This window comes from Aquarana catesbeiana, linkage group LG06, assembly GCF_042186555.1.
Source record: "Aquarana catesbeiana isolate 2022-GZ linkage group LG06, ASM4218655v1, whole genome shotgun sequence".
Lineage (NCBI taxonomy): Eukaryota > Metazoa > Chordata > Amphibia > Anura > Ranidae > Aquarana > Aquarana catesbeiana.
In genome coordinates this window covers 395131371-395147565 of record NC_133329.1, presented here as the reverse complement: position 1 = coordinate 395147565, position 16195 = coordinate 395131371, and the positions used below count along the sequence as shown (strand labels likewise).

The window sequence follows — 16195 nt, the reverse complement described above, 5'->3', positions numbered from 1 at the left end:
GAGAGATTCATGCAAAAGGGATACTCTGAAGGATCCTTAGACAGTGTCATAGAACAGGTAGCCAATGTCCCAAGAGAAGAGTGCTTAAAAAGCAAAAAAAGAGAATTATGCACCTCTAATGAACAACAGTGGGGATTCATCTCGAATTTTCATTGTCAATACAAAGAAATTGAAGATATCTTCAAGAAATATTGGTATATTCTGGGGAGAGACCGCCATCTGGGGGAGGTTCTACCTGAACTCCCTAAGTTTATCTATAGAAGGGCCCCCAGCTTTGGAGATAGGGTGGTGAGAAAGATCCTTGATCCCCCTGGGCGCCAGTCTATAAAGATAGAGTTAAATGGATTTTTCCCATGTAGGAAGTGTATATGCTGCAAAACAGCCAGAATAAGTAACCGAGGAATGAAGAGCATCACCAACCACGAAAATGAGACCTTTAAAATAAGGGAGTTTATTACATGTAACTCATCGTTTGTGGTTTATTTAATGTGGTGCCCCTGCGGCCTGTTTTATGTTGGACGCACCAAGCGACTCCTAAGGGTGCGGATCTCTGAACATATGTCCAATATTAGGAATGGATATAAATATCACAGCGTGTCCCTCCATTTTAAAGAGAAACATGATCAGGACCCTACTCTTCTCCAGTTTTGTGGGATTGACATAGTTTACCCTTCCTGGAGAGGGTCAAATCGGGTGAGGGACTTGTCCCAACGAGAGACCCGATGGATATTCCTGCTCAGGTGCCTATTTCCGAGGGGCCTTAACATAGAGTTGGACCTCAACTGCTTCATCAACGACTATTAAATTCAATTGATTGATATATTTTTTTATTTTTAATTTTAATTTTTATTTTTATTTTTATTTCATTTTTATTTTCATTTTTATTTATTTTTTGTTTAATTTTATTATTTATTTTATATTTATATTTATTTTTATTTTTATTTTTATTATTTATATTTTTTTTTTTTTTTTTTTTTTTTTTCTATCTTACTCTTTATTCAATATTTTTTTTTTTTTTTTTTTTTTTTTTTTTATTATAATTAATTTAATTTTTTTATATTTATTATTTTTTTATATTTGTTTTTTTAGTTTGATGGTGTTGCAGTGAGGGCTCATGTTTATACTGTGAGATAAAGGTATTGTTAGACTTAATCCTGTTTAGTATTTTATCCATGGTTTAGGGGAAGATATGAGTTATAGGTTGGGTTAGCGTTATATATCTGCTCGATGATAGGATGGTATTAGTTGACTGTTTTTTTATATTCAACATTATGATTTACCAAAGCAGCTCTTTTACATATCACTGTGATGTTCAAGGAACTTTTTATGGAGTTTTTTATTTATATATATGGGAGAATTAGCCCGTTGTCTCACGTGGAGGTGAAATATTTTTAGAACAGTATTAATGTGAGGTACAACATCGGGAGAAACATTATAGGATGAAACAGTTCCGATATTTGTAATAATGTGACTGTCACAAGCACAATGTGTACTTTGTTATATAGTAGCAGTGTGAAATGGTGCGAGCGGGGACACAGGGAACGCGCATGCGCAGTATTGCGATCTCCGCTCAGATCAAACACTGAAAGCGCGCAGGCGCAGTTATGGGTCTTCCGCCCGGATCGGAAGCTATGGGTATAAAAGATTGATTGCCGTGCCGTGTAGCCAATCCCATGACTAAGTCTTTATGACGAAACATGTCGGGGCGTGGCTACACGGCAATCGCTTTTGAGTGACGTAGGACGCTGTGACAGGGAGCGCCATACGAGGATAGGTGGAAGCCGGTCACATCTACACCAGGGATCGGGTGAGACGGGTATTTTGAGAAGCGCAGTACCTGGGTCCGCCGTGACCACCACACACTGGTTTACTTACTTTATTTTGTTATGCTGTGACAACTTGCTGTGCTGTGTTACTGTTAAGCCTGCAGTGAATTTTAAAGATGTGAGTGCAATGGTGAAGGGGCTTTTTGATCTTTAATAAATTTTATTACGTTATTGCACCATTGGATTATTTTTCTTTTTTCATGTGGAGAGAGCTCTTGGGCATTACACTTTGGAGAAGTAGAGGTGTACAGGTTTACCACTGAAGATCAATCTTATCCCTTGTGAGTGTGGGATAAAAGCTTGTTGGCCCTGACACGAGAGTGTGGGCAAAAGGAGCTGGTGAGTGCATTCACCTAAGGGGAGTGGATTCACAGTCACAGAGGTGCGGTGGAAGATTCATTTAAGTAGAAGATTTGCACTACAACACGTCACGGATTTTGTTTTGGACTATTTTACTTTCGGTTTGTTTGTGGACACACTTTATAGATATAATAATTTTTTTTTTGCGAGTTAATTCACATTGGCTCTCAGTTATAATTCTCACATTATATTTGTATGTGCACAGATACGTTATTCACTTAATTGGTGTATATGCACCATTTGTTTGTAATTTTTTTGAATATGTCATTGTATGCACATTAATGATGAAGGATGAGGACGTGGTGTAATCATTGCACAGGTTGATGCATCAGCTCATCACTCTTCACTACACTTTATTATTTGATTAGGGATCACGTTTAGCGCTGCTATTTTGAGTTCACTAGGAGCGAGTTTGTGGTGAATCAATTTTTTACTGTATACTTATCATTTAAGCAGCAGCTCAGATTTAGGTTTTTGCCATCAGCGCAGCGTTTTTGGGTGTATGAGTGGGCGGATTTTTATATACATCTGATTTTATAGTACAGCATACCTCCCAACTTTTTTAGATGGGAATGAGGGACACCTATCGGCAAAAGTATGCAGGCATAGGGCACACCCCTTGCCACGCCCCCTTAAAGGAGAATTGTACAAAAAACAAGATTTGTTAAACCCTCAAATGCTTTTTTTTACCACTAATATTCCTTTATATTGGTTTTTGGAATTTACAAATGCAGCCATTTAGAAATCAGATAAAAGGATTAATGCTGGAAAACACTTTTTGAAAGATAAAAAGTGCATTTTATATACAACTATAGAGATCAGACCAAAATGAGGGACAAATAAGGAGGGAAGAGGGACAGAGGGACATTGCTCCAAATCAGGGAGAGTTGGGAGATATGGTACAGGCCTCCTCTGACCACTGGCAGTGGCATCCAGGGCACTGTGCATTACAGGCCTCCTCAGACCACCGTCCAGAGCGGCTAAATCTGTATCCGTGAGTTTGTTCAAACCTAAATACCATTAGAAATAACATATTAGCTTTTTTTTACTCCAGGAGTATATATTGAGTTTGGAAATTTTAGAGAAATGCTTAAATAATACATTACAATTTAACTAAACACATTCGATTTTAGACGACTAAAATGTACTGGAGATTTTAGTCGACTAAAATGGGACTAAAACTAAAATGGCATTTTATTCAAAGACTATGACTAAAACTAAAACACTTGCAGAAGACTAAAATTGAACTAAAACTAAAATGTAATTTTTCAGTCCTAAGACTAAAACTAAATCACAATTTGCTGCCAAAATGAACTCTGGTTGTAGCCCAGGCTGGAAAGGCATACTTTACAAAAGAAAAATAACCTTGTTTGTGCCTTTTAATTCAGCTCACAGGAAGTGACAAGGACATGGCATTTCTGGCAGGGTCAACAGGTATTTATTTCCTTGCTGAAAATGTTCTCAGCCTGAGAAAAAAGAAAACAAATGCAGGCATCATATCTAAAGACTAATAATCTATCATATATAAAACTTTGCTTATTGAGTCTAGTTAACCATTAACCCTTTTACTGCCACAGACAAGTGTCATAAATTGATGGCTGCAGGGGGGGTTTACACTCACACCCGGCTGCTACAGCAGTTGGAAGTGTGTGTATGTTTCATAGTCTGTCAGCTGACCCCTGGAAGAGTGACTAATGAACCCCTGATGTCTCAAAAAAGAGAACGTCTCAGACAAACATCATATTACATAGTCTCCTGTTCTTTTTGTATTGCTTCCTTTGTGTGAAATTCCTGGTGATTCTGCCAGTTTCTTCTGCTTTCCTATTAAAAACTGACCATGCTAGACATGAGAGCACATCCATCCCAGCGTGGTCAGTTTTCTGCCTGTCCTCCAATGCCCAAGACTTGTGCTGACACACCCCCCCTGCACAGCTTTTCACTGGAAAGATTTGTGTATTCCCTTTTCTCTGCTTCTTGCTGACACGCCAACCCCCCCCCCCCCACTTCTTTAAGCCCCTTATGCTGCTTTAACCCCCCAAAATGTTTGAGTCCACATTGTAACGCTGTATTCTATTATGCTTACCCTGTAGGTGCCACTGACCCCAATATATACAGCACTGGAGATGGAGAAGGGCAGTTCGGCTCTTGGGATGACAAGGCCGTCAGACATGCTTTCATCCGCAGGGTGAGTCTCCCATACATTATGTGCTTCATTGTACTCCATTGTCCTTCATCCCTGACATCTGGATGAAGGAGGAAATCAGGATGTGGGGGTATTGGTGAGATAGATGCCAACATTGTGAACTAATTGGTAGGGCTACCTAGCTCCTCGGAGGATGGACAGTAGCAGCTTATATACTATATGACAGTGGTGGTCACAAGTGCAGCACTTGACGTTGCCAAAGGGCCAAACATAATATTCAGTAAAGATTCAGTGTCAGAGAAACACAAAACGGGATATAGCCAAAGACTATGGGCATGATGCAGGAGATGGTCAGAGAGTGCAGATAAGCTGTAGGAGATTGTCAGAGGCTATGGGTCTGCTACAGGAGATGGTCAGAGGCTATGGGCCTGCTACAGTAGATGGTCAGAGGCTATGGGCCTGCTACAGTAGATGGTCAGAGGCTATGGGCCTGCTACAGTAGATGGTCAGAGGCTATGGGCCTGCTACAGTAGATGGTCAGAGGCTATGGGCCTGCTACAGTAGATGGTCAGAGGCTATGGGCCTGCTACAGTAGATGGTCAGAGGCTATGGGCCTGCTACAGTAGATGGTCAGAGGCTATGGGCCTGCTACAGGAGATGGTCAGAGGCTATGGGTCTGCTACAGGAGATGGTCAGAGGCTATGGGCCTGCTACAGGAGATGATTAGAAGCTATGGGCCTGCTACAGGAGATGGTCAGAGGCTATAGGCCTGCTACAGGAGATGGTCAAAGGCTATGGGCCTGCTACAGTAGATGGTCAGAGGCTATGGGCCTGCTACAGTAGATGGTCAGAGGCTATGGGCCTGCTACAGGAGATGGTCAGAGGCTATGGGCCTGCTACAGGAGATGGTCAGAGGCTATGGGCCTGCTACAGGAGATGATTAGAAGCTATGGGCCTGCTACAGGAGATGGTCAAAGGCTATAGGCCTGCTACAGGAGATGGTCAAAGGCTATGGGCCTGCTACAGTAGATGGTCAGAGGCTATGGGCCTGCTACAGGAGATGGTCAGAGGCTATGGGCCTGCTACAGGAGATGGTCAGAGGCTATGGGCCTGCTACAGGAGATGGTCAGAGGCTATGGGCCTGCTACAGTAGATGGTCAGAGGCTATGGGCCTGCTACAGGAGATGGTCAGAGGCTATGGGCCTGCTACAGGAGATGGTCAGAGGCTATGGGCCTGCTACAGGAGATGGTCAGAGGCTATGGGCCTGCTACAGGAGATGGTCAGAGGCTATGGGCCTGCTACAGGAGATGGTCAGAGGCTATGGGCCTGCTACAGGAGATGGTCAGAGGCTATGGGCCTGCTACAGGAGATGGTCAGAGGCTATGGGCCTGCTACAGGAGATGGTCAGAGGCTATGGGCCTGCTACAGGAGATGGTCAGAGGCTATGGGCCTGCTACAGGAGATGGTCAGAGGCTATGGGCCTGCTACAGGAGATGGTCAGAGGCTATGGGCCTGCTACAGGAGATGGTCAAGGTCTATGGGCCTGCTACAGGGGATGGTCAGAGGCTATGGGCTTGCTAGCTAGCTGCCATACCCCCGGTATCCTCTTCTTCAGTTAGCGGTCCGGTTTCAGATAAAAGTGGTATCTGCGGCGGATTCGTTGCAAGATCACTTTTATCGGTGGCGAGAGAGGGCCCCCCCTCCCACTCTGGTGCCCTCCGCCGCTTACCAGAGCTGCGGATCCTTATCCCTTTAGTGTAAATATGAGATCTGAGGTCTTTTTGACCTCAGATCTCATATTTAAGAGGTCCTGTCATGCTCTTTTTCTATTACAAGAGATGTGTACATTCCTTTGTAATAGGAATAAAAGTGACACAATTTTTTTTTAAAAGAATAGTGTAAAAATAAAAGTAAAATGAATAAGAAAAATAACATTTTTAACGCGCCCCGTCCCGCCGAGCTCGTGTGCAGAAGCAAACGCATACATGAGTTTGGCCCGAATATGAAAAACAGTGATCAAACCACACATGTGAGGTATCACCGCGATCAGTAGAGCGAGAGCAATAATTCTAGCCCTAGACCTCCTCTGTAACTCAGAACATGCAACCTGTAGAATATGGAGATTTTTAAGGGTAAAAGTTTGCCGCCATTCCACGAGCGGGCGCAATTTTGAAGAGTGACATGTTGGGTATCAATTTACTCGGCGTAACATCATCTTTTACAATATAAAAAAAAATTGGGCTACCTTTATTGTTTTCTTATTTTTTTAATGCAAAAAATTTAATTTTTTCCCCCAAAAAAGTGCGCTTGTAAGACCGCTGCGCAAATGCGGTTTGACAGAAAGTGCAACGACCGCCATTTTATTCTCTAGGGTGTTAGAACCCACAAACATTATATATTGTTTTTTTTTCTAAGTGATTTTCTAGCAAAAAAAAAAAGATTTTAACTTGTAAACACCAAATCTCAGAAAGAGGCTTGGTCCTTAAAGGGGTTGTAAACCTTTGTGTATCCTATGCATTAAGGTGAAAAAACACCTGGCAGTGACCGCTCCTCACCCCAACCCCCCCCCGTTTTACTTACCTGAGCCCTGAAACTTGACCCGCTGGGGACGCGCTGTCTCTCTGCCCGGGATTCTTAGCACTTGATTGGATAGATTGATAGCAGAACAGCCATTGGCTCCGGCTGCTGTTAATCAAATCCAATGATGCGGGGGGCGGGGCCAAGTCATACATTCGGCAGCTATGGACGCCGAATGCTGGACTTAGGAGCATGCCCGCAAGGTAACCCCCTTGGGGAAGCGCTTCTGCCAGGGGGTTATCTGATATGGGGAGGAGCAGCGAGAGCCGCCGAGGGACCCCAGAAGACTAGGTTAGGGGCCACTCTGTGCAAAACGAGCTGCACAGTGGAGGTAAGTATGATTTGTTTGTTATTTTAAATAAAAAAAAAACCCTTACAATCCACTTTAAGTGGTTTTAACAAATTCCATACAAAATACTTAGCACCACCAAAATGATACTTGGTTCTGTATTCTCTAAAATAGATGGTATTGGGAGGTGGGTGGTGGGGGGGGTGGAACCAAGGGATGGTAATCAGAGGTGGGTAGGAGCGGGACCAAGAATCAGTGCTCGGAGGTGGGTAGGGGCGGAACCAAGGGTAAGTGCTTGGAGGTGGGTAGGGGCGGAACCAAGGGTAAGTGCTCGGAGGTGGGTAGGGGCGGAACCAAGGGTCAGTGCTCGGAGGTGAGTAGGGGCGGAACCAAGGGTCAGTGCTCGGAGGTGGGTAGGGGCGGAACCAAGGGTCAGTGCTCGGAGGTGGGTAGGGGCGGAACCAAGGGTCAGTGCTCGGAGGTGGGTAGGGGCGGAACCAAGGGTAAGTGCTCGGAGGTGGGTAGGGGCGGAACCAAGGGTCAGTGCTCAGAGGTGGGTAGGGGCGGAACCAAGGGTCAGTGCTCGGAGGTGGGTAGGGGCGGAACCAAGGGTCAGTGCTCGGAGGTGGGTAGGGGCGGAACCAAGGGTCAGTGCTCGGAGGTCGGTAGGGGCAGAACCAAGGGTCAGAGGTGGATAGGGGGCAGAACCAAGGGTCAGTGCTCGGAGGTGGGTAGGGCGGAACCATGGGTCAGTGCACGGAGGTGGGTAGGGGCGCAACTAAGGGTCAGTCCTCGGAGGTGGGTAGGGGCGGAACCAAGGGTCAGTGCTTTGAGGTGGGTAGGGGCAGAACCAAGGGTCAGTGCCCGGAGGTGGGTAGAGGCAGAACAAAGGGTCAGTGCCCGGAGGTGGGAAGGAGGCGGAGACAAGAAGTGACTCAGAAGGGGGGAGTTCCTGCACCTATTCTATGGAAAAAAAAAATCCCTGACCCAGATATAACCTAATGATAATAAGGGAATAGTCTGCTTTACTCTCTGCATGGCTCCTCATCCCCCTGCTCTTATAATTTGCTTCTTATGGAATATTTGTGTACAGATGAGATTCTGGGCATTTTGAAACCTCTTATTTGCATTCCACAGTCTGTCGTATCTGTATTTGTGTGATGACTAATCACATTCACAATGTCGGCCTTCTGTTTTTCAGGTCTACGCCATCATATCCGTCCAGTTACTGGTCACTGTCGGCATTGTGGCGATCTTCACGTTTGTGTAGGTTTTATATTCATCTTCTCCTCTGTCCTATTGCCATTTTGTAATGCCATGTTCATAGATTTTGATTGGTGAATATAAATGCTCTTAAAGTCAATATATTCAAGCTTTTTAACCCCTTTTTATGACCACCCAACACATAGGTGTGCAGCGGCAAAATGGTGGGCTTTAACGCTTACCTGCAGCACGTATGCGTCGTTGGCGCGGAAAGTGTTTATGTGCTGAAAAGTGCGCTCACTGCACAATATCAGCACAATGACTGAGTTGTCGAAGACCGCTCTCTGTCCAGACTAAAGATTGGTAGCCAACGGGATTGGCTTCCAATCACGTCATTTTTGACCTGTCAAATCGCATGACAAATCGCTCCATTGTGAACGAAGGCTTATTGTATAAGCTTTACTGAAAAAGTGCACCAGATTTTTCACTCTTCAGTTTTAGTCAGTCAACCCCCATAGTGTCTGTGATCCGAGACATCCAATAGCGGCTCGGTACCCTGGCATTGATTGGCGCACTGATGTTCACCACTATTCTGCTTTTAGACATTTAGAGGTGGGTAAGCGGTTAATTAATCTGTTTCACTAGGATGGGAGTTATATTTTTTATTATTATTCTACAGGATTTCTATAGCTCCAACAGTTTTTGTAGCACATTTGTTTTCTTTGTTTTTTTTTAATGTTCTTTTTTACTAAGAATTGGCCAACTCCAGGCAGATATAATAAAGCTCTGTATTCATTAATAAATGATGTATTTTAAATACAAGGAGTGTAAAGCCTCGTACACGATCGGATTTTCCGCATACAAAGCGCCAGACTTTTGTCCGAAGGGCGTTAGCCAGCAACTTGTCTTGCATACAAACGACACAATTGTCGGCCAACAAACACGAACGTAGTGACGTACTACGTGGCTTTTCAGCTCTTTAGCGCCACCCTTTGGGCTCCTTCTGCTAAGGTCGTGTTTGGTGAGCATTGATTCGGAGCATGCGTGTTTGTACTTTGGACTTTTGTCTGAAGGACTTGTGTACGCACGATCGGAAATTCTGAAAACAGACCGCTGTCCGCGGAAAATTTATATGCCTGCCATCCAACATTTGTCCACGGAAAATCTGACAATTGTCTGATGGAAGAAAGAAAGAGGCTTCCATCATATCAAATGTAGAGTGTGGTGGTCCCATCCCTCGCGTATTAGACCAAAGAAGAATACCCCCCTTAGTGGGACTTTAAAAGACCACCAACTCTTGAGATAAAAAATATGTTTTTAATGGTATGCTATAAAAATACGTGAAAACGACTACAACATACAAAAATACATTCCATACAGAAACAGAGCAGAAGATATACAGAAGAAAATGATAATGTTAAATGTACTCTCCTAGGGGTGATATACCCCGATACCCGACGCGTTTCCAGTATTCTGATACCTTCATCAGGGATTTGAGAGTTGAAGATGTTTTACAAATGTATAAGTATAATTCCACTCATTCCTCATTCCACGGAACTTATACATTTGTAAAACATCTTCAACTCTCAAACCCCTGATGAAGGTATCAGAATACTGGAAACGCGTCGGGTATCGGGGTATATCACCCCTAGGAGAGTACATTTAACATTATCATTTTCTTCTTTATATCTTTTGCTCTGTTTCTTTATGGAATGTATTTTTGTATGTTGTAGACGCTAAGCGGATCCGCTCCGTGTGAAAGGGGCCTTAATGAAGTTCCAGCCTGGGTGAAAAAAATTAATGATGTCGGCACCCCAGCCAATCTTCGGATCGACTCCCGGGTGCTGCCACCGCCATTCCTGGTAAGGGAACCCAGTAGTGAAGCCCTTTAGCTTCACAGCGGGTTCCCTACCCCGCGAATGCACTTTCTAATTGGGCCGGCGGCGGAGGAAGAAGAAGGGGGGCCAGACTTCCGGGAGATCGGCCGCGGTCCCCCGTCCCCCCCCTCTCCCCCCTGAAAGTTGCCCAATGTGGCACCGGAGGGGGGGGGGGCGTATAAGCAAGAGTTCCACTTTTGGGTGGAACTCCGCTTTAACTGCAGGAAAAAAAAAATCAGGTCTCCTCCTCTGCCAGGCAAGGCTGTGCTGTGTGGCTGAGCTGTGTAAATATCAGGATTGGATAGACATAAGTACGTTTGGCAGGTAATACAGTTCCTGTATATATAATTTACTCTGTGTGTTAACTGTTTGAAGTTCAGCCATTACCTTATAAATCGTTTCTTTATCTTGCCAGGTGTCATTTTATTACTTCCTTTATAAAGACACTCTTTCTTGCTCTCCTTATACTGACCATTGTAAGCAGAGATAACCCTTATCATCATCTCTGTGAATTGATTTTTGCAGTCCGATAACATAAAAGTCGATAAAACAAGGTACAGGGGATGACTATGAAGTGTTCATTCATTTCAGCCGATTGTACTCGGATTCAAATGTGTCTAGAGTCAAAACTTCCTAAGAGTCTTCACCAGGGATAGGCAACCTTTATAGAGGTGGAGATCTACCTGAACAACATGGGAGGAGTCAACGATAACCGGACACAATGTCGCCTCCTTACACCTGATCTAAACCTCTAATTGCCGTACTACCGTGTCACAATCGTGTGCATTGCACAGCAATCATGGATTTAAATCAGGTGGTGAGGAGATAACATATCGCCTCCTCCCCACCTGTCAAACACACTTGTATTGCTTTTCAGAGGAGCAGCAGTGCTTACTGCACTTGTGAATGAGCCCTTAGTTGCATTCAGCAGGGGCACCCTTAGGGCTCGTTCACACGTAAAGTTAGGGGGGGGGGGTAAATCCCTGTGGCTGAGTCATGGTTTTACCACCCCCCAGTCCCTACCTCCTTTAGCAAAGATGTACACATGCCAAAGCATGAATCAAGCCCCCTATTGCCAATTGGGACCCATTCAAGTACAGCATATGGGGCCACTCTACAAGCACCCTGCAACTGCATGCTTCAGCGGGGTCCAAGGGGTTAAAGCAGGTGGTGAGAAATCAACACAATGCTGCTTGATTTAACCCCTTGTTTGCTGTACTGCACAAGGTTGCAGGGCTTTTGCAGAGTGGCCTGATTCACTTGAATGGGTCATGCTTGGCAGGTGCATATAACTCTTGCTGAAGCTGCAACCTGTGTACACCCCTGGCCACTGCAGCTAAAAGGGACCTGGTTGGGGCGGGGTGATAAAAACACGTCTTAACAATGGGGTTTTACCAACTCCAAAATTCAAATGTAAATTAACCTTTACTGTTCTGAGCCCCCCTATAAGGCTGCTTTCACACTGATGTGCTGCGGTTTACCTGCACTGCTGTGCATTTGGGACTTTTCTGGGTTAGCTGTGCTTTCCCACAGACTTCTATTATATCCTGTGGGTTTGGTGCAGTTTCTGAAAGCGCGCCAAAACTCCCACTGTACATGCAAGAGTTTTGGTGTGCTTTCAGAAAGTGCAACAAAACTACAGGATATAATAGAAGTCTATGGCTAAGTGCAGCAAACCTATATGAAAAGCTGCAGGTACACTGCACCCACTGTGTGGGTAAACCGCAGCACATCACTGTGAAAGCAGCCCTATACTATTATGCCCAGTGTATTGCTTCACACTGACCTGAAGATCTCTTCTTTCCTGTTGCTGGCACCACTCTGGAGATCTCTAGCCGGAATAAGAGGTGGAGTGCAGTTGGTATCGCTCCGCATGGGACAGGTGCCGGTACTACAGAGGAGGCATCAGCTTATGTGGCTCTTTCTCCCTACTATAGCTCCATATTTGCAAGGAGTCCTTCTGCACTGCACTCTGTTTGATGCTTTGGGATGGTGGTTCAGCAAGCCCAGACCAAGATCTATCAGCCACCTGGCCTTGATCTACAGGTTGCTGACCCCCTATCTACACCTTGGGTCATCAACCTGTGGCTCCCCCCAGCTGTTGCTGAACTACAAGTCCCATGCGGCATTGCAAGACTGACAGTCACAAGCATGATTGCCAAAGGCATAAGCATGATGGGAATTGTAGTTCCGCAACAGCTGGAGGGCCACAGGTTGCGCACCCATGATCTAAACCTTTCTTATCCTAATGTTACCTCTCATGTACAAGCAATAAATCAATATTTCTCATCCAAGTGACTTTTATGGTTTCAGAGCAGTTTGTGCCAAAGGAGGTATCGGACTGATGCAAGGCTGCTGATAATAAGCACAAGTCTATCTATGACCGGCCTTACACAGTGCAAATTTCTTTCCTGTAATCACAGGTTGCAGGTAAGAAATTTGCACAATTCCCCCATCAACATAGACAGTGCTGACAGGGGAATCAGCAATTGTCTTCTCCCGGCAGAGGGACGAGGGAAGCCATCCACGCCGGGCGAAGACTGTGATTATCAATAGTGGCTATAGCAGCCGTTGGCAATAATCGCAAGAGAATCCATCAGGCTGGTTATACCCAAGTCGATCGATCTATCAACTTGGTACATTTAGCCTGCCCACTAACTGTTCGAATCGAGATTCAAACCGTGTATGGCCGGCCTTAAGCAATTTAAAACAAACAAATCTTGACGTGTCTATTGAGCCATGGTTTCCATACTCTGTATACTCCATAGAAGCCATAGTTTCCAAACATTGAATACCCCATAGAACCTATAGTTTCCATACTTTATAGAAGCCATGGTTTCCATACATTGATTACTCCATAAAAGCTATGATTTCCATACATTGAATACCCCATAGAAGCCATGGTTTCCATACATTGAATACTCCATAGAAGCCATGGTTTCCACGCACTGAGTACTCCATAGAAGCCATGGTTTCCACTCACAGTATTCCATAGAAGCCATGGTTTCCATACATTGAATACTCCATAGAAGCCATGGTTTCCACGCACAGTATTCCATAGATGCCATGGTTTCCATACATTGAATACTCCATAGAAGCCATGGTTTCCACGCACAGTATTCCATAGATGCCATGGTTTCCATACATTGAATACCCCATAGAAGCCATGGTTTCCATACATTGAATACTCCATAGAAGCCATAGTTTCCAAACATTGAATACCCCATAGAACCTATAGTTTCCATACTTTATAGAAGCCATGGTTTCCATACATTGATTACTCCATAAAAGCTACGATTTCCATACATTGAATACCCCATAGAAGCCATGGTTTCCATACATTGAATACTCCATAGAAGCCATGGTTTCCATACATTGAATACCCCATAGAACCTATAGTTTCCATACTTTATAGAAGCCATGGTTTCCATACATTGATTACTCCATAAAAGCTACAATTTCCATACATTGAATACCCCATAGAAACCATGGTTTCCACGCACAGTATTCCATAGATGCCATGGTTTCCATACATTGAATACTCCATAGAAGCCATGGTTTCCATGCATTGAATACTCCATAGAAGCCATGGTTTCCATACATTGAATACTCCATAGAAGCCATGGTTTCCATGCATTGAATACTCCATAGAAGCCATGGTTTCCATACATTGAATACTCCATAGAAGCCATGGTTTCCATGCATTGAATACTCCATAGAAGCCATGGTTTCCATACATTGAATACTCCATAGAAGCCATGGTTTCCATACATTGAATACTCCATAGAAGCCATGGTTTCCATACATTGAATACTCCATAGAAGCCATGGTTTCCATACATTGAATACTCCATAGAAGCCATGGTTTCCATACATTGAGTACTCCATAGAAGCCATAGTTTCTATACACAGCACTGATGATGGCCAAAAAGCTGTACTAATAATGCCAATATACTACTAGGCCATGTTTGGCCACAGGGGTGTAAAGGGGGAATCTTCGAATGGGGATACCTGTCCCAGTCACAACTGTCTAAAGCTGAGCTTACACTAGTAGATTTCTAAATGAACATTCACACAAAAATTCTGAGTACATTCAATAAATTGACGAACGTCATTCAAAAGGACTTCAAAATTTTGTTTGCTTTTTAACATTCAATTTTGGAGCGAATGGACATTTCCAGAACGAAAACCACATTCAAAATGTATTAGTTCAATAAAAAATTTCTACCTTGCTCCTTCCAATTTTCTTGCCAGTGTGGTTGATCACGACCAGTAATTTGACCCCACTAAAGATTAGAAAATCAAACGAACGTTCTTAATACAAAAAAGTTCAAACAAAATTCTACTACTGTATGTAGGGTTGCCACCTTTCCTTCAAGTCAAACCCAAACACTTTAGCGGCACATAGCATTTTTTTTATAGTATAAACTATACATATATTTTGCAATTAACATTTCTAATCATATGAGTCCCCTTTACATCTGAATCCACAGAGTTCCCCTTTTACATCTGAACTCGCAGAATTCCCATACATTGTAAGGGGGGACTCTGCAGACTCTGATGTAAGGGAGAACTCTGGGGACTCTGACATAAGGGATGCTCTGGGAACCCTGATCTAAGGGGGAACACTGAGAACTCTGATGTATGGAGAGGACTCTAATGTAAGGGGGGAACACTGTGGCCTCTGCTTTAAAGGGGAACTCTGATGTAAGGGGTGCTCTGAGAACCCTGATTTACCTTAGTGTACTCACTCAGAGGCAGGGGATAGAAGGGGGGGAGACTTCAATCACAGACAGGGATGGATGGCGAGCTCACTCACCCCTTGGCAGTCAGCACCTCTCATCCAGATGTATCTGAGGCTGCTCGACTTCAAATTTCCGGCCCGCACTTTTTTTCTGAGGAGTGTGGGCAGACGCAGAGGGATAGGGGTGGGAGGAAAAGGAGCAGATCGAGCCCTCTCTCCTCTCCCATCTGTGTGTGGGGGGGTTTGTTAGTGATGGCTTTGGGCAGCGTGAAAGAATAACAGACACTCTCGGTTTAGACACCTGCAGCCAGCAACCCTGCTGGGAAGCCATAGTCTGGTCTGAATAATGTGTCCGGGTTTCAGGCAGTCTGAAACCTGGACGCATGATTCCAAACCTGAACTGTCTGGGGGAATCCCGGACAGATGGCAGCCCTAACTGTATGGCCAGCTGAAGAGGGGTAAGCTATGACATTATCCAACAAGGGGGGGCTTACCCAGGGTGGTCTCCCATCACAGAGAGATGGTAAAGGAGAGCAGATTTTAAAGCCAAACCCCAACCAGAAACAACAAAATACAAATAAATGGCCCATTAAAAGGGAAAATAACAAAATCCGCTTTTTGCTGCAACATTCAGCTTTAATCCAGAGATTTTCCCAGCAGTAATTTTATTCTACCACTAGATGTCCTCAGTCTGATGACTAGTTTTCTTCAGCGGTCTTCCTCTGAGCCCAAGTTTCCCTTGACTCGCCCCAGCCAGTGACTAGGCATTGCAAAGATAAGAAACTCTGCGATGAGCTCATCGCAATCAGCATGCTCTTTGCACTGCAAACACACCTGATTGGCTCCAGTGTGCAGCTTCTTCCTCTCGCACTCCAGCCATGCTGTACAGGGACTGCAGTGATGTCAGATCAAATTTAAGTACTTAAACTGCTTGTATATTAAAAAAAATATTTTTTAATAGTGACAGAGCTGCATTCATTTGTGTATTTGTTATCTCTGTTTTGCGTTATGCTTTTGTAATCTAAATCTAAATAATTTCCCTTGGTGATTATTAAAGTAATCTGAATCAAATTTTGTATTTTGTACAGGACACCGCTGCGCAGCTTTGTGCAACACAATCCTGCGGTCTACTATGCATCATAGTAAGTACACACATTCCTACCCCATGTGTATGTG

General features: G+C 44.2%; 1 protein-coding gene across 1 annotated transcript in view; it reads left to right on the top strand.

Moving 5' to 3' along the window:
- Positions 1-16195, top strand: part of TMBIM1 (transmembrane BAX inhibitor motif containing 1) — a gene marked incomplete in the record, with an annotated part of 128651 nt that overhangs the window by 56808 nt on the left and 55648 nt on the right. The window contains 3 exon segments of the mRNA XM_073634385.1: positions 4277-4371; positions 8398-8462; positions 16108-16155. Coding sequence (XP_073490486.1) covers positions 4277-4371; positions 8398-8462; positions 16108-16155 — 208 coding nt within the window.